Raw genomic sequence first — 25,227 nt, forward strand, 5'->3', positions numbered from 1 at the left:
ATACATATACATACACACACACATATATATATATATATATATACACATACATATACACACATATACACATGTATATATACACATATATACATATACACATATATATATATATACATATATATACATATGACACGTAAGTCTTAAATGAGTGGCAGACTACTGACAACACGAGGAAACATGAGGAAATGAAATAACACAATTGTGTCATTATAAAGGCAAAAGACACAATACAGCCTTTTGAGATCACAGTCGCCATGAAGCACTTCAACAAGAGTCTAATAAGTTTGGATGTTCATCTGTGTGTGCGCTTTTGGCAGTGAAGCTGGCAGGAATGCCAGTCTAAATCACAAGATCCCAGGGAGCAGGCACTGGCATTGGCAGACATGCTCACAAGATTAAGGACACATATTTTCAACAAGAGGTCAGAAGTTGCACTCATGTCATTCCAAACCTATAGTTCCAAACATACAGTTATCAAAAGAGCAGTCTATACCACTTTCTTGTCTTTTTAACCGTAACCGTATACAAGTTTGAAAAGATCATGTGAACTCCAAACAATACATAAGGCTGTCTCCAGACCACAGAAATGGATTTAACATGAAACAAACTCATGCATATAACTCTAGACCTTGACCATCTAAAGCTCTTTTATTTGAAACAATCTTTCCTGAAGAGTCCCTCTTTTCCTGTTGAATGGGCTCGCAGTCAGATGGTTGTGGTTTGTCTATAGCTAGAACTTGGGCCCTTGTGTAATGTGGCCATTTGTTTGTGTCAGATCTGATCTTGTGAGTCTTAAATCGAGACAGGGTGGAAAGAGTCATGCAGTGAGGATGAGCGCTGAGGGAGTGTTTGAAGCAGGAACAGACTGTAGGTTTGGCACACAGCTTTGAAAACCCCTGCTGGGCTTTAAGCAATAATTTAAAAAAACAACCTAAAACACAGGAGGTGTGCAGATCACATCAAGAAAAAAAAATTACAATAAAATAAAATCTAGCGACAAACACAGGGGAGTATTGGTTTTCTTCTTCAGAAACTCTTTCCCTCTTCTTCCTAAGGAATTTACACTATACCTATGTGTGCATATATAAAAGCAGCAGTGTAATTGAATCATGCGGTTGCTGTGAGCTCAGCTGTAGATGAAGCTCAAACACCTGCTGTTAATCTCTGATAAACAGCTGCTCATTGCCACTGGAACTTCAATGCTAATTGAGCTGCCTGCCTTTAATTTATTCCTCAGTACTGTATATACACACATATGGCACAGCTGTCAGCTGCATACAGAGGAACTGACAAATATTCCATCAAGTCCAGAAAAAAAAGCTAGTTTAGACGGTTGATTCAAACTGAGTATTGATAACACTTATAATAACTTCCATTAATGATTCATTAATATATTTTACATTTAAACACAAATATATAGTAGCCTAAAAAAGTAATTACACTACCGTTCAAATGTTTGGGGTCAGTAAGATATATATTTTTTTTGTGCAATTTAGAATTTTTATTCAGCAAGGATATGTCCTAAATGTCCTAAAATGTCAGTAAAGACATGCATAATGTTACAAAAGATGCTTTAAAAAACTTGAAATTTAAAAACTTTCTATTCATCAAAAAATCCTGACAAAAATTGATCACAGTCCTCTTTATTAATTACTAAAATTATTAAGCACCAGAACTTTTTACAACATTGATAAGAAGAACTGTTTCTTGAGCACCAAATCAGCATATTAGAATGATTTCTGAAGGATCATATGACACTGAAGACTGGAGTAAACACAGGAATAAGTTACTTTTTAAAATAGATAAAAGATTGTAATAATATTTCAAAATGTTACTGTATTTTTGATTACATAAATGCAGCCTTTTTTTTTTAAATAGCTATGATGTGTTAAGCATTATATAAAATGTTTGTTTTTATAGAAAGGTACCATCTCAGTGGCAGCTTTTGTACCTTTTTTTCTGACAATATAGGGTAACCAGGCACCTCTGGTACTGACTTAATTTTTAAAGTGTTTTTGGTTCCTGTTCCTCACCTTCCGGTCCATCATGCAGGTTTGCAACTGAGGTTGGTCCAGTAAAGGGTAATAACAGCTGTCGGGTTGCCAGGCGACCTCTCTCCAATCACAAGTCCTGTTGTCTGAACAGCTCAGGCATGGGACGACCCAACGACCTGACAGAGATGGAAAATATTCTGTTATACTCTCTTTATACTGCATTATACTACATTTCCATGACAGAACCTACTCAAGTTACAGTATTCACAGGTAATTCATAGTGAAGTGAATCTCTGTGAAGTTTTTAAGTCTTATACAGCTGTATGTCAAAAGTTCAGCATAAAATGATGAATCAGCTGGGAAACTCCAGCTAGACATGATTACTTCATTGTGCCAATTTCAGACAGTCCACTACATGGCATTTTACACAATTTGCGGCAAATATATACATCTTTTCTCTCTCACACAAAGTGAGTAACTCCATCTTAAACAGTTAATTAAAGTAGATCCCCACTGACTTTGATATACTACCCTGCTGAGGATGGCCTTTTTACTTTTATAGCACTGACTGAACCGTCCTCTGAACCCTAACCTAGTGGTTTTAAATCTAAAAGTCCTAGCAGCTGAACACACACTCACAGAATTGAAACCTGCAGAGGAACAACTCACTCAGTAAACCTGTATGAAGTGATTATTTTCCGCCATAAAGTCAGCATGGAGGTCCTAACCTTATAATTGAGCAATGATTCAACTCAGGCAATGAATCAGCATATTATCACACCGTAAAAGGAGACACATAAATTACCGAACTCTGAGTTCACTAGCAAACCTTTCCCATCCTCTAGTGGAGCGGCTAATAAACCGTGAATCTCCTGCTAATGTAGCCAAACACATGATGAACTACTTTGCAACTGAAATATATGGTTTAAGGGTCAACACTGTCTTTCATACAGGAGGAAAAATACGTGGAAAAAGGTATAATCTGTCCACAAAACAGACAACGACCAGTTTGACTTACGATCTTGTACATAAAAAACAGGATTGTAAATCCTACAAGTTTCGGATTCAAATTTCAGATACTTTACTACAAGCTGATCAAAACCTGGAATAAACCTACCAGGTTCATCTCCTGAGAGACAAGGCCGAGGTGAGGCCTGGGCCTCTTCTGAAGATCTCGTCCCTGGAATGGGCTCCAAACCGCAGGGCTGATCTGGTCTGACCACCAGGCCACAGTCCTGCTCAGATACAGTGAGAAAAGAAAGAGAAACAGGTGAGCTTTGAGTCTGGAACGACATTCTGAGACAACAGTCACACTCTTGTGTTAAAAATGTAACCACTCAAGACAATAAAATAGCTTTTTGACAAGTAAAGATTGAGTCGTTTCAAAGTTTCCATAGCTTTTTTCACCCCCTTCGCTTTCATGTGGCCGCGTACGTGGTTCCTCACAGACGAATTAAAGCAGGCGCGTCGCCCGATGCCTGCCCCGTGGCCTTGCCCCTTGTTAGGGGTCAAGGGTCAAACAAACTCAACAGGCTAAATGACAACATCGAGCCTGCCCCGCCGACCCCCGAGGTCCCTCACGGGTGCCATCGGGTCTGGCTCCACTTCAGAAGACCGGCTCTTCGTTCGCTTTTTCATTTGCCCCCTTCCTTAGCACTTTGCAAAGGGGCTTCTCGAAGCCACGCAACATTCCCCAAGTTCCCGCCGCTGTTCTCGACAAAGTGCCACAAGACAACTTAACAGGGATTTTCTTGTTCGTACCTGCACACAGTGTGTGCGTGCAAACACGAGCGGCCTTTTGATTCTGAGCAGGCTGGCATAAATCAGCAGGTTAGTCCGAGCCCGGCGGAAACCGCCTAGCACTTCCAGCATCAGAGCTGGCGAAAAGTTAGCATCCCTCCGGAAAGGAAAACACGTATAATTAATTCAAAGGAGGGCAAAGAAACATGAAAGAACAAACCCCCTTCATTTTATCTCTCTCATCTGTCATTTTTCCATTCCCCAGAGAAGAAACTATGGAATAAAGAGTTTCATCCAAGGTCAGGTACTCTCAGGATGGTTTAGCAGGGGATCCAGTGAATGAACTTGAGATCAGAGCTTGGCTTTCAGATGATACAGTACATCCTTCTGCCTCTATATCACCAGAGAATAACGAATCAGCCGCATCCGGTTAATGAGGGTTTCACAAAACCAGTATAAATGAGAGGACATGAGTGATGAGGAATAGAACAGATGACAAAAACAAAACAGTTGCTGAGTATTTATTAATTTACCTAAGTCACAGGTTCTGTGAAACATTTTGTGTGCCATACGTTTTACATGATTAATGACAATACAATGATTCACGCTACCATATACGTTACTCACATGAATGATACCTTAAATTCAGGGATGTTAGGGATATTAATATTCTATATTATTTAGATACTAAAGTAAAAATGATAGAATAAAACTGATTTGAAATGCACGTGAATTTAAATGTCACAAAATTCGAATGAAAAGTTAACGTATTGCACTTATGAACACTATTAAATTATTAATACAGCATAGTGTTTTTAAAGATTAGCATGCACAATTAAATATCTAGTATTGACATACATACACATTATATATACTCTACCAGCCAAAAGTTTGGAATAATTAATATTTTTTCATGTTTAAAATTGCAGTAAAAACAGTAATATTGTGAAATATTATTACTATTTAAAATAACAGTTTTTTATTTTAATGTATTCCAAAATTTGTCATTTATTCCTGTCATGGCAAAAGTATTTTCAGCATCATTGCTCCAGTCTTCAGTGTCACATGATCCTTCAGAAATCATTCTAATATGCTGCTAAATATTTTTTCAATTATTATTGGTACTCAATAATTAATAATGCTTCTTTTCATTGTTAATGTTGTAAACAGCTCATTATTTCTTGATTCTTTGATGAACAGGAAATTCAAAAGAACAGCATTTATTCGAAAAACAAATCTTCTGAAACATCATAAATGCCTTTATTGCCAATATGAATTTGATGTATCCTTGCTAAATAAGTGTTAAACTCTTTAATAATGTGACACTGAAGACTGGAATAATGGCTGCTGAAATTCAGCGCTGCCATCACAGAAATGAATTAACTATTAAAATACATTAAAACAGAAAACAGTTATTTTAGATCGTAGTAATATTTCACGTTTTTACTGTATTTGTGGTCAAATAAATGCAGCCTTGGTTCAGACTTCTTGCAGAATTCTTTCAACACCAATAAATTGGCTTTTGATGAATTTGATGTATCCTTGCTAAATAAGTGTTAAACTCTTTAATAATGTGACACTGAAGACTGGAGTAATGGCTGCTGAAATTCAGCGCTGCCATCACAGAAATGAATTAACTATTAAAATACATTAAAACAGAAAACAGTTATTTTAGATCGTAGTAATATTTCACGTTTTTACTGTATTTGTGGTCAAATAAATGCAGCCTTGGTTCAGACTTCTTGCAGAATTCTTTCAACACCAATAAATTGGTTAAATTACTTTTAACTGATAAAAATTTTATACAGTGATATATTGCAGAAATACAGTAAGTCAGCTTAAACACTTTTTTTAAAGACGTTTTTCATGCATTGAATGTATGTGTGCGTTTTTTCGAGTGTGTGTGAACATTTCAGCTCTGAAAGCTTGCTGAGCCACTCGTGTTAGTTACAGGGATCAGAGACCAACAGCAACGGCAGTGTAATCTCCACTGATCAAAGTGAAAGAAAAGCCAGGATTACTGCCATACATCAGACCGTGCTCTCAGCGGCCACCACGGTCAAATCTCTGCCTTAGAACCAGCTCTCACAAACCACGAGAACCCTCTGCTTAGCTTTTATCTTTAACAGTTTGTTTCGAGAGAGAGTCTTAAGCCCTCTGAGAGGAAGGACACATACTTAAGAGGGCTGTTTTAATAAGCCGTCATTGGAGACAAAGCCCTCAGCTGTAGTGCAATGAAAGACATAAAAATTTACAAGCAGGAGATTAGCAGCTTTCTGTCGGGATCAAACATGTAAAACCATTCCAGCGGGATCAAGTGGTCCTCTATATGGGATGAAAGTAAAGCAAATGCTAGTTGAAATGAAACTTTGATGTACAAAAATGACAAAAGTTGAAATAAAGGGAACATTCTTATCATGCCTACTTTAGATATTTTTAATTTATTTCTTCTTTTTTGCCATTTTAACAAATTGAACAATTTTGTAACTTTTTATCTTACAATTCAGATTTTTTTTTTACAACTGCGAGCTTACCTCTCACAACTGACTTTTTCCATCAAATTGCGCGATATAAATGGGCAACTGTACGAAAACATAGCTTTTTTTGTCAGAATAGGGACTTTAGAATTCACAATTGCGAGTTTTATCTAAATTCTGAGAGACCAAAGTCAGAGAAAGAAATTGCAAGAAAAAAAGTCAAAATTGCGAGATAAAAACTCACAATTGCGAGAAAAAAGTCTGAATTGCGAGTATATATCGCAACTGACTTTTTTTTAATCACAATTGCAAGTTTATATCGATAATAGTTTATATTATTATTCTGACTTTATATCTCACAATTGTGAGTTTATATCATGCAATTTTGAGAAAACAAATATGAGACGTAAACTTCTCACAATCAGTCGCAATGACATTGGAGGAAACGGGTTTCTGTAGAAATTACATCATGAGAGAATAATCTTTTGTTAACATTTATTTTTGTGAATCTTTGTAATAACGGCAAAATGACCGAGTCTATTTTTAAAAGCTCTCTTACAAAATTACCTTTTTCTCTTTTGGCCTGATAATAAGGTGAAGTAACCAAGAAATTTGTTCAGATGGGAACTTGATTTGACAGATGTTTTATTACAGGTCAGTGTGAGACGTCCAAGTGTCCAGCCAACAAAGAAAATTAGAAACTTGTTGATAAGCTGATGTAGTTGTTGCATGCTTTCCTCAACACTAATCAATGCAAAAAAAATGCAATTAAATCAGGTGCATTGTGAGAAGTGCCATACAGATGTCCGATCTGGTCACTGAAATACAGCCTTTGTTATGAAAGACTGAAGTGGCTTTACCCAGAGTGTTTAATGTAATCCTGTGGATTGTAATCCTATAGAACTGTCATGCTGTCAGCCAATCCATCACACTATAAGACAACCTAGACAAGCTTATTGGGTTTGATTTCAGTTAGGATGGAGAGAAATGGAAGCAGCATATATGCTGAAGGCATCAAAAAGATTTATTTGAAAGAATGTAAAGGAGGTGTTCCGACTGGATCCTTTAATCAGCTAAGAGAAACAGAAAGAGGTTTTATTTAGTGAAACTTCAAAAGTGGAATTCTAGCATTCACATTTAGCAAATGAAAGATCACAGACCACGAGGGAGAATATTCTGGATGAAGGAATAAGTAAAGAGAAAGAAGCAAAATAAAATAAAATAGAAAATAGAAAAAAATAATAAATAAAATAAAATAAAATAAAAAGAGCATTTCTCAAATCATTGATGCTCAGGCCCTAGTTTAGCCGTTTTTATGGATTAGATCAAGTGAAAAAAAGTTCCTTAATTGAACCCATTTCCAATGTTTACAGTGTAACCGTGTTTTTGGACCATGGACCAAATGGCTGAATCATTCATTAGGAAGAGGAAGGAAGAAGCAATTTGATATACCTTCATATTCATAGTATATGACTGTTTGTCAAACTGTCTCAGGCTCTACTCTGAAGCTCTATGTCTCCAGACATAATTACACAGATAAACATACACGAACACACACGCATGGATACAACCATAGATAGCAGGTCCAAGCCAAACAGCTCATATAGCTTTTGGAAAACAGTATAGACATGCTCTTATAAGGTCAGGTTATCTGAAGAAGAGCTTTACTCCACATCTGGACTCTGTTTTCATACAGTAGATCTCTATTAGAGCTGAATGCAGAGCTACTGCCAGCTATAAACCAAACAGGCACACACTTATGGAAGTCAGCAGATAAATCTGAGTCAATATTAAAAGACAGGAGGATGTCACTCAAATCTACAGAAGAAAGCCTGTTAACTTTGTATTCAATTCACAAAAAGAGTGAATATCGGTAGTATAACACCATACTAGTCATACTGTTCTAGAAGTATGCAATACATTACGAACAAAATTTTCTGTAAATGCACAAAAGTTAAGACATCCAAACTTTTAAACCAATGTTATTTTAGCATCATTCAGACACTAATAGATTTTATTAATACTTTAAATCAGTTTTTATGTTTACATTTTCATTTTAGTTAAATGTTCTAGTTTTAGTATTTTTTGTAAGTTTTATTTTTTGTATTTTATTTTATATTTTATTTAATTTTGTGAATTTAATTTAATTTGTTTATTTTCTGTTTACTTCAAGTGACCAAAATGTTGTTGTTTGTTTGTTTTTTTAATTAATTAAATAAATAATAAAATAATAATAATAAATTAAAATATTTTTTTAAATTATAGATATATATAATAAACAAAAACAATTATAATAAAAATTTCACAAAAATGTCATTATTTCATTTTTATTGTTTATTATTGTGTAATAATAATAATAATAATATATTTCAAGTTATTTTTTGTTAATTATATTTATATATTTACAGTTATTTTTATCAATTTTATCAATTACTTTAATTTCATCAGCTTAAGTAATTTTAATAATTAAATATGCCGTAGGGACTGATTAAGAACAGAACGGATACATTTACTCAATTCTCTGGTACAAGTGAGCTGATTAGATACAAAGCAAAACGTGGGCTGTGGCCAGACCGCAAAACTGTTTACTGAAAACCAGCAGTCAGGTCCAAAATTGACCACATGGCTTCACATTTCTTAACACAGGATCTGTGGGGAATGTGTCTCAGGCCCTAAACCAGTTTCCCCATCTTGCCTGGTACCAAACATCTACTACAAACCAACAGCAGCCCCAAAACACATCCGGACACTTAAAGGGACACTTCACCCAAAAATGAAAGTTCTGTCATCTTTAAGCTGTTTCAGACCTGTATGAATTACTTTCCTATGCTGAACATAAAAGAAGATATTTTGAAGAATGTGTGTACCCAAACACTTTCTGGTCTCCAAAGACTTCCATAGTATTTTTCCATAGTATGAAAGTCAGTGGGAACCAGCTACTGTTTAGTTACCCACATTCTTCAAAATATCTTCTTTTAGGTTCAACAGAAAAACACTTAAACAAGTGAATGTCATTGCATTACATAATATAACATTAAGAGGCATCTGCAACGAAATGATGCTATAGCTTTTCTCAAAACTAATTTTTCAGAGCCACTGTTGCAATTACTTTTAACTTACTGGTGTCAAATTGATTTTTAGTGAATGTATAAGGGGGAAGGGGGGAGTCGTGGCCTAATGGTTAGAGAGTCGGACTCGTAACCCAAGGTTGCGGGTTTGAGTCTCGTACCGGCAGGGATTGTAGGTGGGGGGAGTGAATGTACAGCTCTCTCTCCCACCTTCAATACCACGACTGAGGTGCCCTTGAGCAAGGCACCGAACCCCCAACTGCTCCCCGGGCGCCGCAGCATAAATGGCTGTCCACTGCTCCGGGTGTCTGTTCACGGTGTGTGTGTGTTCACTGCTGTGTGTGTGCACTTTGGATGGGTTAAATGCAGAGCACTAATTCCTAGTATGGGTCACCATACTTGGCCACATGTCACTTCATATTGTAATGCATTACTTCATATTGTAATGCATAAAGTCAGTTCCCCTCAAGGTTACAAAGGTGCGCAAAAAAGAGGGCGAACAGGCAAAGCAAGTGTAAAAAAAAGTACTGAGTCTCCTTGACTCAACGATCAGATGCCAGATGTGAAATCACCAAACAGAGAGGAGGCTTGTTTTCGGATTTATTTCTGGCGTTACAGTCCTCAAACAGTAGTAATAACACGCAGTGCATATTCTAACACAATCATTTGGAGAAGTGCGTGCTTGTGCATTCACTGTCCTGCGGCCCGCTCTGACCCAGACGCTACTGTAAGAGGTTAATCCCTGATCTGACAGCGCATATGAACCGCTACATAATCTCTTCGATTCCATCCCGGATCCTGACGGAGCAAAGAAAGGTCCCAAGACCCAGTGTGAGTGCTTGAGATGGGGAGAGTGAAAAACAAGAGATTTTAGTGTGTGAGAGGGAAAGAGAAAGATGAAAGGTGTGGGTGGGTGGGTTCAGGAGGTCTCGCCTGTCTCTCTCCATATATCCACCTCCATCAATCATCCCAATCAAAATCTTCTGTCATCATCTTATTGAAACTTGAGTCAAATCATGCAGAAAGAACACTGAAGAATGAAGGATTAGCTAAATAAGGATAGCAAGTGTTTGCAAGCCAGTTAAAATAAATAAAAAATAAAAATAAATAAATAAACACAAATCTAAAAAATAAAATACAAAATGTTAATATAAAATAAATACAAATTTATAATATAATATATTATAATATAATATACTAAATATAATTAATATAATATAATATAATAGCCCCCAACTAGCTTGGTGTTTCTAAGTATTTGAAAAATAAAATAAAATAAAAAGGTTTCCATATGAATACACCTTTATAACTGAAGCAGAGATTGAGAATGATTAGATATAAAATGATAACAAAATGTGCTTTTGAAAAAAATAAATATAATTTGAAAAATGACGTGTTACATTGTTAAACAGGATATTAAATGAAAAAAATCCTTAAAATGAAATACAAAATAAATGTAAAAAAATGAATATGAAATGATAAAAAGGTAAAAAATATGCAAAAGTATATCAAATAAAAATAAAATGTGACTTTTTTGACAAATCAGCTCAAATTTTAGCCCTTGAAAACTTTAGCAGCAATAGTTTTTAACAGTTTGTGACCCTTGGACAACAACAACGAAAACATCTTTCCTTAATCAGATCTGCAAGAAAACAGCTGTATCTTATTAAGATTGTGTGAATGTGGCACACTGTGTCAAATTGGCATTTCCCCTAGCGGGTGATAACTCTGTCCAGCACTAATAAGGCCAATGAAGTCTGTCATTGTGGTCATCTGCTCTCTGTGGTGAGCTAGCCAGCTCCAGATGTGCGCAAAAGACTATGGGTAGCAAGCCGATAGCTCTCTGATGAGCAAACATAGGTAGTTTCCTCTACAAAATAGGATTGAGGCTCCCGGTTGAAGGATCCTCAAAATCCTCCACCGGGATTGCTGGTGCATTTCAAAGTGGGATTAAGAGCTCCTGACAATGTAAGGAAATGAGCATTTTACTCTCTATCGCCATACTGACTGGCAAGCTATGCAGAATGACCATAGTTTCTTTGAGTTTTGAAGAGAGGTGGAAGCATCACGTAAGCAGGTGAACTGACTGTCAGAAAGAATCCGTGAGAAACAAGTTGGTCAAGTATAACAATAATACTAGTACAAGCACATTACAGAGGAACCAAGGAAATCATCCATGCCTCATGAACTTTTCTCTGAGTTTCTTTACAGCTAGTATTAAAGCTTGGTACACACCACAAGATAATCGGGCTGATTTTGGTCCGATTTCTCCCCTTCCGACAATCCTAGGTAATGTCCCGATTATCTTGATGGTTCTAAAGATTATCTAATCAGATTTTCCTGTGGTGTGAGGTGTGTTAAGAGTGACTGAATCTGCTCGGAAAAATGTCGGAGGCGCACCGATCGCGAAGGCTCAGAAATCCTGATGTGTGGGGGGAACATCACAGCACACCACACACTATAGGAGCAAAACGGTTAAACCTAGGATTTTTTGTCCTGTTTGTGGTCTCTCGCATTTTGAAGATCTTATAAGATTGTAAAAATCTTTTAGTGTGTACCCAGCATGAGATCAGTTTCAGGTGATCTGTTTATAAGTGGACAGTGCTAAATACAGGTTTAAAAGCGGTCCAAAATGTTTTGTGACCAATCACTCAAACTACAGTCGAAGTATCTGAAATAATGTTACCACACTGTATTTGTAAGCATTTACATTAACCTGGGTAAAACAAGCGTTTATATGCTTCTGATTTTCACTTGGTGGATAATAAAAGCCAAAAACAAAACAAAACAAAAAAGCACTAACTGCTAAGCTACAACTTCTGCAGTATTATTGCAGAATTCTGCAAGTATTTTAACCAAACAACAGAACAAAGCATAACAATAACAAACAAAAAAAACAAAAAAATAAATAAACAAAATAATAATAATAATAATAATTTCAGATGCAGACAAACAGAAAAAACAAAGCAAAGCAAAGCAAAGCAAAAAAAAAAATAAATAAAAAAATTAAAAGACAAAACAAAACAGCTAAGCCACAGCTGCTTTGGCATTATGGCAGGATTCTGAAAGTATTTGAACAAAACAAACAAAAAGTTTAAAACAAAACACTACACAAACTAACTAACACTAAAAAACTAAATCAAAACACCCCCCCCCCCCCCCCCCAAAAAAAAAAACTACTGCTAAGTCACATCCTATGGCATGACTGCAGAAATCTGCAAGTATCTATACAATAAAATATGTGTGTGTGTGTGTGCGCGTGTGTGTGTGTGTAAACCACAGTGCCTTTTTTTTTATTACTGCAGGATTCTGCAAGAATTTGAAAAATCAACAAAACAAAAAACAACACACATACACAAGGTTCAGATGTAGAGCAAGTTGTAAACATGAACAATATAATAAGACTAACTGCCACTCCACGACTCCTTTGGGGTTTTGCAGGATTCTGTAAGTACTGAGAGAAAAACGTCTTGGCATCGTGGCATCGTTAGAATAGCGCTATCTTCATAATTGTCTTCGGTGTGTTTGTTTTCACTACAAGATGAAAGCAGGAATTCAAATAAGAAGACAGAGAAGGAACATGCGTGTATATGACTCAATACATTCATACAACCCTTCGTGGGTGGGAGTAATAACTGTTTGCATAACTGCCATCCTGCCTGTGTCGTCAACTAATTAAAAATCAAATTGCCCCAACAATCAGGCAACATTCTGCATTAGCCTGACAATACAGTGGCCAGAGACACTCGAGAGGACTTCAAAGCCAAGCAGGGTGAATGGAGCTTGTGTTTGGTAGGGGGTGCTGGTGGTCCTCAACCCCCCGGCCCAGTTTACAGACATCCAGCTCTGACCATCATGGTACTCTCGCTGACCCATTGAGGTGGAGGGGGAAGAGATGAGAGAAAAACATGAAAAGAGAACAGATGATAGAGCACTTGGTAGGGGAAAAGAGTCCAGGTGGTTTTTGGGAGTCAGTTAAATGGACTGAAGCAACACAATCACATACTGAAAATTCAGTTCCCAGTATTTTTTTCCTTCAAGCTTGAATAGAGTCTTTCGATAGATAATAAAATACATTTAAGTGTATTTTTAAATCAATGCATTTAAATTATTTTGTATATAATCTAAATTTTGCATAAAACATATAATTTGTATATTTTAAATAAATGATTACACCTTTTTACAGTTTAAAACTTTAGGGTCAGTAAGATTTTTTTTTAAAAGAAATTATTTAGCAGCAATACATTAAATTGGTCATAAGTGTCAAATTCAAGACATTTATAAAAAATATATATATATTTTAAATTCTGTTCTTTTAAACTTTCTATTCATCAAAAAAATCCTGAAAACAAAAATGCATCACAGTTTCCACAAAAGTATTAAGTAGCACAACTGATGTGACAATTGATGTGAATGTTGAATGTTTTCCACATTGATAATGATAAATGTTTCTTGAGCAGCAAATCAGCATATTAGAATGATTTCTGAATGATCCTGTGACACTGAAGACTGGAGTAATGATGCTGAAAATTCAGTTTGCATCACAGGAATGAATTACATTTTAAAATATATTAAAATAGAAAACAGTTATTATAAATTGTAATACTATTTCACAACATACAGTACTTTTGAATTAAATAAATGCTGCCTTGGTAACGTAAGAGAAGTCTTTCAACAACATTAAAAAAATCTTGCTGACACCAAACTTTTGAACTGCGGTGTATATTAATATTATACAATTTTTTTTATACATTTATATCTTCTTTAAAGACAGAAAAAATACAATAACTGTACTTCTGTTAAAAGTCACACTGAATTTCATAACTTAATAATAACAATAATAACTTGTTAATTTCATTAACACATTAATTATCTGTCAAGAACGGCTAATTTCAGCATCATACTGATGAAAGAGATTTGAACTACATGATTCAAAGCCAAATCATATAAATATGTTAAAAAAAGTAAAATATCGTAATTGAACATACTCTGCAGCCCTATTGAAAACTTGAAAAATTTCTACTTGTTTTTCCTCTTCGTCCTTACGTTGAGGTCAGACAAATCAGATTTAAAAAAATAATAATTCATCAGATTGACCAAATCATGCCAGTTTCCCTACAGAAAGAATCCCACCAGAATCCTAACAGACCATTACATCCTTTAGCACTTCATTGGTTTTATAAGCCACACAGCATTGAAAAGGTCACACTATTTTAAAAAGACCTCATCTGTATATTTACAGTGCCAGGGTGACACAGAATGGGTCCCTTCTCCTAATTACCAACTCCATAAAGCCAGAAGACTCCAGACACACACCAAAGTGCCAAACACACTGCGGTGCACTTCTCAGCTGGAGAGCGCTTCAGGAACCAGGGGTCAGTTGACTAACGACAACACCAGACAAAGGCCCTCAATACCCACAGAAATAACAAGAGACAGACAAACTCGCTTTAACAGCTTCAGAATAGAGAGAATGAAGTAACAATAACCATACCAGAATAACTGAGGTTCATGTTTTAAGGAACAGATGAATAGCTTTCAGGCTTCAAATATGGATGCAAAAACACCATAAATGAATCATAAAGTGGTCCATGCCCCTTCCACAGATTATTTTAAGTGTTCTGAAGCCATGAACTCTTAAAAATAAAAGTTCTTTATTGGAATTGATGGTTCCTTGAAGAACCTTTAACATCCATGGAACCTCGACTGCACAAAAAGTTCTTTATAGTGGAAAAAGGTAATTTGGATTATTCAAATGTTCATAACATCAATAAAAAAATCGTAAAAGTGTACGATAGATTTTTAGAAGATAGGTTCCAGAATTTAACTAGATTGCCCAAAATTAAAAAATGTGCTATCATTTTCTCACCCTTAATGCTTTCTTTCTTCTGCAGAAGGCAAAAGGAGATATCTTGAAGTCAAACAACACTAGACCTCACTGACTTTCATTGTATGGACTAAAAAATAGTTTTTTTTGTGTTTTAGTTTGAAATACATCAGGGTATGTAAATGATTTAAATTTTTTTAGTGAAATTTTCTTTTACTGATCCAATCACATATGCTAATCTAATTGCTTTGGCATCAGAGAGTTTAAAAAGTGGTGATTGTTTGTCTCCGCAGAGCTTTTGATGGATGCTGAGGGTTCTAATGGCAAACAGAGAGTGTGTTGAGAGGGAGGGCAGATGGTAGACGTGGATATCGACATGTTGTAGCTTCAAAAGAATTCCTCTGTACTGCCACCTTGCCTCCCCTGTCCCTTCTGCGCTAATGTTTTCCACAGTTTTCTGCCTAAGGACTAACAGGGAGATGTTTTGAGTGTCAGAATATGGCTGTCTTTGCAGCTGTGGCATGAACCAAATGTGTTTATATGATGCCATGTCAAGTTAAAACGAGACCCGTGCGTTTAGTTTCATTGCTGTCCATTGCTTGTGCAAGCTGCTCCTTAGAAGTCAAGAAGGATTGTGGTGTAAAAAGATGCACATAAACAGTTGGAGAGAATTAAAGTCTCCCTCCATTGTTTTCCCTCAAGACCACCCTATGTGTTTTGGCGCAAGTTAGAAATACAAAAATGGAAAACTAAAGTGTTTACTTCAGATTGTGCTACAATTGGGTTTCGGGAAAGTTCCTTAAATAAAATATCTACATATAAATCAACCAAACAGACGGCAACAAGCCAATCTGCTCCGTTATGTCTGAATGTCACCTCGAGGCTTGAAAAACACCCATCATGTGCAGGGGAATCGCTCCAGATCTCTAAAACCGCATTGTGGCTTCTGCTCAGAAAAGAAAAATGCTTCCTACTTCAAATCCATTCCATCACAAGCAGTATGTCAAAACTGAGCTGAGAAGAGACAGAGGAACTACATTCTCTTAAAGTCAGAAAGACCATTTACAAATTAACTTTAAACCAGTCCCTTAAAGGGATGAAAATTCTGTCCTAATTTACTTTATATAATTTATGCAACACAAAGGTAGATATTTTTTGTCCATCGAATCAAGAAGAAAATGTTGTTTTGAACAGATAATGATAATACTTTTATATTATACAGACAAAAACATTTGAAACATTATTCAAAATATATCTTTTTTTTGTGACTAAAAGAAGAAAACAAGTCATACAGGTTTTTTTGTGTGTGCAACCTGTGCCTTAAATTTGTGCCCAATGCCAAAAGTAATGTCAGAAATATTTTACAAGCAACACAATTAAGTTTAATTGGAGAAAAAGTCAAGTCTTTATTTTCTATAATCATTATTTTAATACATTAATACATTAAAAAGTGTATATTATGTATACAAAAAAGCAACTACATATAAATAAGTGAATGAATGAACAATATAATGTATTGCTCACATAAGCTTTCCAGATGGATGTTTTCAAAACAGTGAACAATTCATCAAGCTTAGCGCTTATTTGCTGGATGAGGTCAGGAAGTCCTGTGTGTATTAATGAGGCACACATGGTGCTGAAAGAAGTGAATTATCATTTGACACATACAGATATCTTTTGGTCGCTTGTCAACAAAAGGTTGCTTTCTGACTATACCCATGTGACTGCTAGTCAGTAAATACTGATGCTGCTTATGGTTTTCGGATCGTGTCCCTGATGCACAAAGAGAAGAGTTATGAATGTGTTTGCCTCGCTGTACATAAGGCCTCACACAACTTTTTGATTGGTCTTTGAAGGGAAACGTGATAAAATGCTCGATTTCCAGCCCATACTCCTCTCTAGGGATCAAGGGATAAATGAAGGAATGCTGTATGTAAGGAAGGATCGGTTCTCAATCTCAATCCAAAATGAGTCTTCAATACAAGTCACAGTCTCACCAGTTGGTCTGACTGATAACTTAACTATTCCAGACACACAATCAAAAGCTGTAGCTGTTTACACCTGACATTAATATTTGTCTTGTCTTGTCTGTGTTCAACCGATCCACAGAAAAGAACTGAACAATTCAGAACATACGGAGCAATATGTTTCATTTCCTATGTTCATTTAAAAAAATACAGCCAGCAAATGGGATTAATTTAGGAATACTCACAGCCTGTCACTTAGTAGGTTTTGAAGCTCTGAATCTTTATAGAAAACACTCCAGTAACTCTTACACCTAACTTATTTACGACGCTTGAGACAGAAAGTGGTTTATGCTCTCTGAAGCTCCAACCAAACATGACTCTCTGGGGAAGATGCTGTCATCAGCACAGATACACAGCCATAAAACACTTTCATTATGAACTGGCGTTAGCTAGAAGTCACGAACACTGTCACTCTCTCATTTCCTCTCATTTTGCTTTTGGCCATTCTGTTGTATCCAGTTAAGCATGAAATACAATTTAACCATTAAGAAGCAGTGAAAAAAAAATGGAACAAACTTTGCAAAATATTGAAATTATGCCTAATTCAGTAGCAAAAACAGTATTAAGACCCATCAACACCAAGAATGATAACTATAAAGATAGATGCTCTCTGAAGCTCCAACCAAACATGACTCTCTGGGGAAGATGCTGTCATCAGCACAGATACACAGCCATAAAACACTTTCATTATGAACTGGCGTTAGCTAGAAGTCACGAACACTGTCACTCTCTCATTTCCTCTCATTTTGCTTTTGGCCATTCTGTTGCATCCAGTTAAGCATGAAATACAATTTAACCATTAAGAAGCAGTGAAAAAAAAATGGAACAAACTTTGCAAAATATTGAAATTATGCCTAATTCAGTAGCAAAAACAGTATTAAGACCCATCAACACCAAGAATGATAACTATAAAGATAATTATATCAAAACTAAACTCTCAGAAATAAAGATACAAATGCTGTCAATGGGGTGGTTCCTTTTCAAAAGGTACACATTTGTACCTAAAGGGTCCATATTGGTACCTTAATGGGGAATATTAGTGTACAAATTAGTATCTAAAAGGTACAAAAGCAGAGGTACCACTCCAGTGACAGCATTTGTATCTTTATATTATAGTATATGTGACCCTGGACCACAAAACCAGTCTTAAGTGTAATTTTTTACTGAACAAATTATTTATTTTTACATCTGAAAGCTGAATAAATAAGCTTTCCATTGATGTATGGTTTGTTAGGATATGATAATATTAGGTTGAGACACAACTATTAGAATATCTGGAATCTGAGGGTGCAAAAAAAATCAAAATATTGAGAAAATCGCCTTTAAAGTTATCCAAATGAAGTCCATAGCAATGCATATTACTAATCAAAAATTAAGTTTTGATATATTTACGTTAGGAAATTTACAAAATATCTTCATGGAACATGATCTTTACTTAATATCCTTAATGATTTTGGCATAAAAGAAAAATCTATAATTTTGACTGTCTGAACTGTTCTGAGCGCGTCCTGAGCGTCCTATCTCTCAAATGGACCATTGACACTCCTAATTGAGATTGTAGATAGAGTGTCAATGGTCCATTTGAGAGATAGGTGGCGGTAATGCACTTATAAGTCTGCGATCTGTCATAAAGCAAGAAGAAGAAGAAGACGTGTCACGCGCCGGCTGTTGAGGACGTGCTCAGGACAGTTCAGACAGTTCAGACATTGCAGTGCATCAGAGGTAAAAAACGATATAAATACTGTTCAGTTTCTTGCACAGACCGATCGTTTCATGTCTTTACACATCAATGTATCGTCACGAGCCGCAGGGTTTAATTTGGGTTTATTTGTGTATGTTTTTTTGACTCTCAAAGCCGTGATTTCCATTCACTTCCATTATAAGACTGACAGACTGCAACGGTTTGAGTTAAAAATCTTTGTTTGTGTTCTACTGAAGAAACAAAGTCACCTACATCTTGGGGGTAAGCAGATAAACATAAAATTTTCATTTTTGGGTGAACTATCCCTTTACCTAGTTGCTTATTAGCATGCCTATTATTAATATATTGGCTGCTTATTAGTACTTATAAAGCACATATTCTGCATGAGTATATTCTACACCCCTAATCTCACCCAATACCTAAACTTAACAACTACCTTACCAACTATTGATAAGCAGCAAATTAGGAGTTTATTGAAGCAAAAGTTGTAATTAATGTTTGTTAATAGCGAGAATTGGACCTTAACATAAAGTGTGACTGTATAGTATATTAAAGGGGTCATCGGATGCAACATGCACTTTACAAATTGTTTGAACTGAAATGTGTGTTGGCAGTGTGTGTACACAACCACCCTAATGATAAAGATCCACCCAGTGTTTTTTTTTTAATCTCGTTAAATCATTACCCCTTTCTCAAATCAAGCTGTTCTCAGCTTCTCCTCTGTGTGACGTCACACAGACCAAGGCCCCTCCCACGATTGTTGAATGATAAAGATCCACCCAGTGTTTTTTTTTTAATCTCGTTAAATCATTACCCCTTTCTCAAATCAAGCTGTTCTCAGCTTCTCCTCTGTGTGACATCACACAGACCAAGGCCCCTCCCACGATTGTTGATTGACAGTGGCGTCAGTCTTTGGTTTTATCACAGCTCCGCCCTAAATGAGCTGTCATCAGTCCGCCATTGTTTCACCGCCGGAGCAGGTGTAGACAAGAATGTCTCCTAAGCGATTGAGGTGTTTTGTTGTTGGATGTAATAATGAACATAGCAGTCGTCATTTACTCTCGACATCGGAGCCACTGAAGACGCAGTGGATTACGTTTGTTTTTGAAGGGAATGCGCCCCCTGATCTACCTAAATGCGTCTATGTTCGCGCAAATCATTCATGATCTAGCTTCACCTCCAGAAGAAGTGAGTGTAAAGTTTCAACGTGATCTCATGATAATTCGTATGTATTTTACGTAAAATGTGGTTCTATAAAACGTACATTTACTTACGTTTTTACAGGCTCTAAAATGTACAATACTTACGTATTTTCAGCCTCAAATCGCCTTTCCTAATAATGCGCTAGTTAGCGAGTGCTAGCTAAATGCTGCAAAAGTTTACAGTCTCTCAGAGAGCGGCTCGGAAGAGAGGGGTGGGGTCAGCAGAGCTCATTTACATTTAAAGCGACATGCAAAAAAAATGGCTTGCTGTAAACAGAGCTGTTTTTGACAGGGTAAAAACTGTGTTGTTTTACACTACCATTGAGAAATTTTAACCAAACTATGTTACAGACTTTTCATTAAGACCCTTAAGAATCATATCAACTTGTGAAAGATGGGCATCCGATGACCCCTTTAACATCCACACGAACAGATGATAAGGTTCTGTATATAATAAATGCTTGCAGTTTTATCATCTGTCAATTTAAATGATCAAGCTCCTTAAAGTTGAGTGGCTGTCAATGTCATCCCTGTTTTCATAGAATTAGAAGGATTTTTAAAACTTTATCTTTATCGTTATTATTAGTTATAATCCCTTTAAAATTGGTAAATTCAAATTGTCAGTTTAAATGAATTCCTTCAATGATTAATTTGCTGCACTTTTGCGGCCAAAGATACCCCAGGTGAATAGGGTAAAAAATTTACTAATAGATATTACTATATTTCCACAGTTGATTGATTACAAACATTGCAAACAACAAGAATTGCAAACATATTTTGCATTACAAGTTTTCAGAAATTTTATGCTTAAATATGCAAATAAGGCATTATCTGACAACAGCTATAAAATTTTTTTTTTTTAGGAATAAAAAATAAGGCAAAACATATATGAACAAACCCTTCTGTAAAAACGTCAAAACTGTAAAGTTTGGTGTATGCAAGTACTACAGAACCTTTTAGCTCGGAGCAGGAGAAAAATCTAATTTTGAGAAAATGATGTTTGAGAAAAAAGATGCGTGTTGTATTTGAAATCTACAGACTAAAAATGGAAAAACTGCTATAAGAAACGCTTCCAAGTGTATTTTGGATGATTTCTTTCCACTAGTATAAAAAAAATAAAAAAATACTCCATGAAAAGCCAAAAAGCCCAAAAACTCAAAATTGACAGATGCATGAAAAAAACATTTTTGCCTGTCGTGTCTCACCTTAAGTAATCTGGTATAAATATATGTAGGAAAATATTGGTGAATATAAATAGAAACTATTAAATAATTTCACAATTTGAGACATTAATATATACACACACACACACACACACACACAACACGAGTCAACACTGTGTGACAGAAACCTGCTGTGATCTACTATAACTGTGAGTCTATGATCAGCGCTATCAGCTTGCACTGAAACCTGAACATCCACGAGAAAGAACGTGCCGGAATGACTCCAGAATCTTCAAATTGAGAGTTTCTTGGTTCAGGACCAGTTTTAAAGACTGTACTGCATTAAAAATGAAAGAAAAATATGAGATCCACACCTCCTCTTGTGGACTATAAGAATATCCAGGGCTTAAAATAACTTAGGAATGTAACAAACTTCATAAGTAGGCCGACAAATTCCTCTTAGACAGATGTGGGTGTTAGTGTTTAGGGGAGGAGCTGGTGAGAGAGAGTGCGTGTGTGTGTGTGTGTGTGTTTGTACCTGCACAAAGCTGCACATCACATACTCATCAAACATTGGCAGACTGGGCCTGCTGTCGCGGTATATGTGCAGAGTGTATATCGTCATGACGACGGGCTCAGCCTCTGATTCGTCCATCACCAGAATGTTGATTCTGCTGTTGCCCAGGCCAACCGGGTAGTTTGCCATCCTGAAGGAAACAGAGAAAAGTTCAGAGAAACTCAGCGTACTTGATCACATATATGCACACACTCTCACCCTTCACTTTTGGGGTTATTAATGTCGTGACAGGGCAGGAGGATTACTGTGGATTAAAACTGGGTCCCAGTCAACAGGTGACCCCTCACTCGTGGACCAATAAAGCTGTGCTTTCACAAAACCTTGAGAAAGGAGACAGCCCAGACTGCTTGCAGACGGGATCAGTCAACCCTTCACTTTCTGCATGTAGAACTATTAACTTTTTGTCTGAAACGCTTGTTATTTATGTGATCTACACCATTACTTTCAAGGTATAATCTAATTAATTCAGGTTGATTAAGTCATTTAAAATAATTAAACATTTCATAGATTTTTAGTACAAAATTTTAACTTTATGAAATTATTATAATTACAATATTTGGTTTTAAATAAAATAATTTAGACATTTTGCAAGTTGTCTGACAAAACATCAGACAGTTTTCAATAAAAAACTGAATGCAGAATAACTGAATTACAATTTAAGTATTTTAAACAATATTATCTATCTATCTACAGTATCTATCTATCTATCATTAACATATACATGATTAATTTTACCTAATTTTATGTAATTTATATATTCTCTCACTAATAATTTAGTGTAATTTTAATAATTTAATTTAATCTCTCACTAACAATAATTTATTTTTCATGGCCATAATATTATTATTATTTTTTTTTATCATAAAAGTTCTTTATTAAACAGCAATTAAATGGTCAATACTTCAACCTCCTGTAATCGTAATCCTGGGTCAGGGTCAGCTTTAAATATGTAAAAGCTTTTTTCCCCCTGTGAGTATTAGAGATTACAGGCTGTAACAGAGTCTAATAGGCAGTAATCAGGGATTTTACATGCATGTGTGTGACTCGCCGGGCATGGGAAAGCAAATTCAGAAATTAATCTGATGAATCAATCAAACGGTGAAGTGAGTTTGAGCTGACACATAAGAAGCCAGATCTGATTACTAAGAAAAGGCAGCGACGACATTACTGTACCGCAGACCCTTTGTTCATTGTTTCCCAGCTCAAGCTGCTGTGTTTTACAACACTGACTGCATGCCTGCATAACCCATACAGTCAAGATTTCATGTTTTTATCCACTAAACTTAATCTGTAAGGCTACATTTTAATGCCACAGTATTTAATTCTACTATCTGGCAGCTGAGTTTGTGGTTATGTCATTAGTGTTTGGTTTACCTGGGTCCCAGATGTTCGTCCAGGTGAATGTGGCAGTGTGGGCTGACTGGTTCTGGCCGGATGCGAACGGTGATCACATCAAACGGAACCTCGGCTCGATATTGCTTCTCCAGCGTGTTAAACGCTGGCATCAGCACCAACGGAGGGTCTGTGTACAACTGCCTCAGGTGGGGATCAACACACCTCCCTTGAAAACAGGAGTATTTAACAGTTTTATTTCATTTTCTTATTAAGTACAAACAGTTGGTGCTTTATAAAAACAAATCAAACGTGTTTTTGTAGTTCATATAGTCAGGCTAATATGTTACCACATGCTACTTGCCTTTTCTTGACAGCGGGTCTGATGCCTCTGGGCTCTTTGGGTCGTCCAAGCTGTTGGAATTACAGAAATCACAGCAATTTTTAGTAGGACACTCAACAAGTGCTCTACAATGGTCTGTTAAATGCAGATGATTGGTAGCATGGGACGTTATTAGATTTTTTTTCCAGGAATAGCAAAAGCGAGCCTTTTATGGCTTTTCCCTATACCTTTTAACATTTAAAACAATCAGTGCTGGCTTGAAAAAGTGTCTTAATTTGTTTGAGAGGCAATCAATCATTCCTCAATGAAGTAAGATGCTCAAAGACCGTTATATCATTGTGCAATGGAGTTTGGCTTTGAATTCCCGTCCTGCCAGACAGATGCAGATCATTTACTTCCCACCATCCAGCATACACACAATCCCAATTATCACAGATGACACCAAGACCTTACATGGCTCAACAATAATTTTTTTACAGATTTCTACTTGAATTGTCTATATTTTCCACTGGCATAAAATAAAATGATAAAATAAAATAAAAAAACAGTTCCTGATGTTAAAATGTCACATATATATATATATTTACATTTTAATTTAACATTAGGTATCCTTTAGAAAAGGCAAAAGGAACCTTAAAAAGTAAAGTAAAATTAAAAAGTAATTTTAATGTGAAGCTCTCCTTTGTGGTTAATAGAGCAGCTTTCAGGATGTCACTGATGACGTGATTCATGTGCTCAACGGCCTGATGAGAGAGTTCAGGACCCAGTCTTTCTCTAAAGAATACCTGCAACTGAAAGAAAGAAATCAATCTGACACAGTACATAAACTCACAGCTGAGAGGCAAACAGAGAGATCTCATTACTTCATTCAGCCTCTCTAAACAGATTTCTACACTACAACTACTGCTCGTCAATACTGATTTAACACTGACAGACATGCTTACCTCTACAGCTGCAGATACAGCAACTAAGACAAAAACTCTCAAACATGGACAAGAGATTTATCCTGTATAACTCGATAACCACTAGGTGGTGACACAAACCATACTGAGACTTGTTGACAGTTAGGGGTCACTTAAAATTTCATTTTCAAATGTTAATTTCTGGGTGAATCAGTTGTATAGCTATAAAGTAGCTATTTTGAAGTCAAAAACGTTCAATTTACCTATTAAGATTATGTCCTGTTAGTGTAGTGTTGGGCCTATGCAGTCAATAGCCACTTTAATACATCTCAAATTTAGATTTTAAGAATGTTTGTGAGTACTACAAATATTAGTATGTATTTTGTTAACTTTGTGAGTGATTTGTACACATACTAGCATCAACACATTAAGTCATGTCAGAGAAACCTTTCCATTGTACAATAGGCAGATAGAGGAAGCTAAAGAGCTAAAAAGAAAAGTGATGAGAGAGCGCTATCATTAGAGGGCAGCAGAAGAACAGTAGTCTAGTACTACACATTAATACAGACAACGGGTTATAAACTATGGAAATCAATTGATTTGTACATATGGGTCAAAGACAAAAGGGGGTTTTCAAGCACCAAAACAATAAAAGTTTAATGCAGCTTTATTTTTTTCATAGATTAGAATGTGCCCTGTTTAATTTTATTTTTCGCTGAGCAATATATTTTTACCATTATTTACAGCAGAAAAAAATGTAATTCAGTGTAACAGTAGTTTGTATACCATAAAAAAAAATCTTGTCAGGCATATTTAGAACAAAAATCATTAGATGACATTAAAAGACTCTACTAAGGATCACAGTGCAACCCT

General features: G+C 35.9%; 1 protein-coding gene across 1 annotated transcript in view; it reads right to left on the bottom strand.

Moving 5' to 3' along the window:
- cped1 (cadherin-like and PC-esterase domain containing 1) overlaps nt 1-25,227 on the bottom strand; it is a 50,200-nt gene that overhangs the window by 5,284 nt on the left and 19,689 nt on the right. Inside the window, exons 7-12 of the mRNA XM_016281658.1 lie at nt 24,053-24,243; nt 23,474-23,523; nt 23,152-23,338; nt 21,739-21,907; nt 3,112-3,229; nt 2,034-2,170 (exon numbers count right to left, since the gene is read on the bottom strand). Of these exons, the coding sequence (XP_016137144.1) occupies nt 2,034-2,170; nt 3,112-3,229; nt 21,739-21,907; nt 23,152-23,338; nt 23,474-23,523; nt 24,053-24,243 (852 nt within the window). The remainder of the gene's footprint in view (nt 1-2,033; nt 2,171-3,111; nt 3,230-21,738; nt 21,908-23,151; nt 23,339-23,473; nt 23,524-24,052; nt 24,244-25,227) is intronic.

Source organism: Sinocyclocheilus grahami, unplaced genomic scaffold, assembly GCF_001515645.1.
Source record: "Sinocyclocheilus grahami isolate Dianchi unplaced genomic scaffold, SAMN03320097.WGS_v1.1 scaffold151.1, whole genome shotgun sequence".
In the NCBI taxonomy this organism is placed as follows: Eukaryota; Metazoa; Chordata; class Actinopteri; order Cypriniformes; family Cyprinidae; genus Sinocyclocheilus; species Sinocyclocheilus grahami.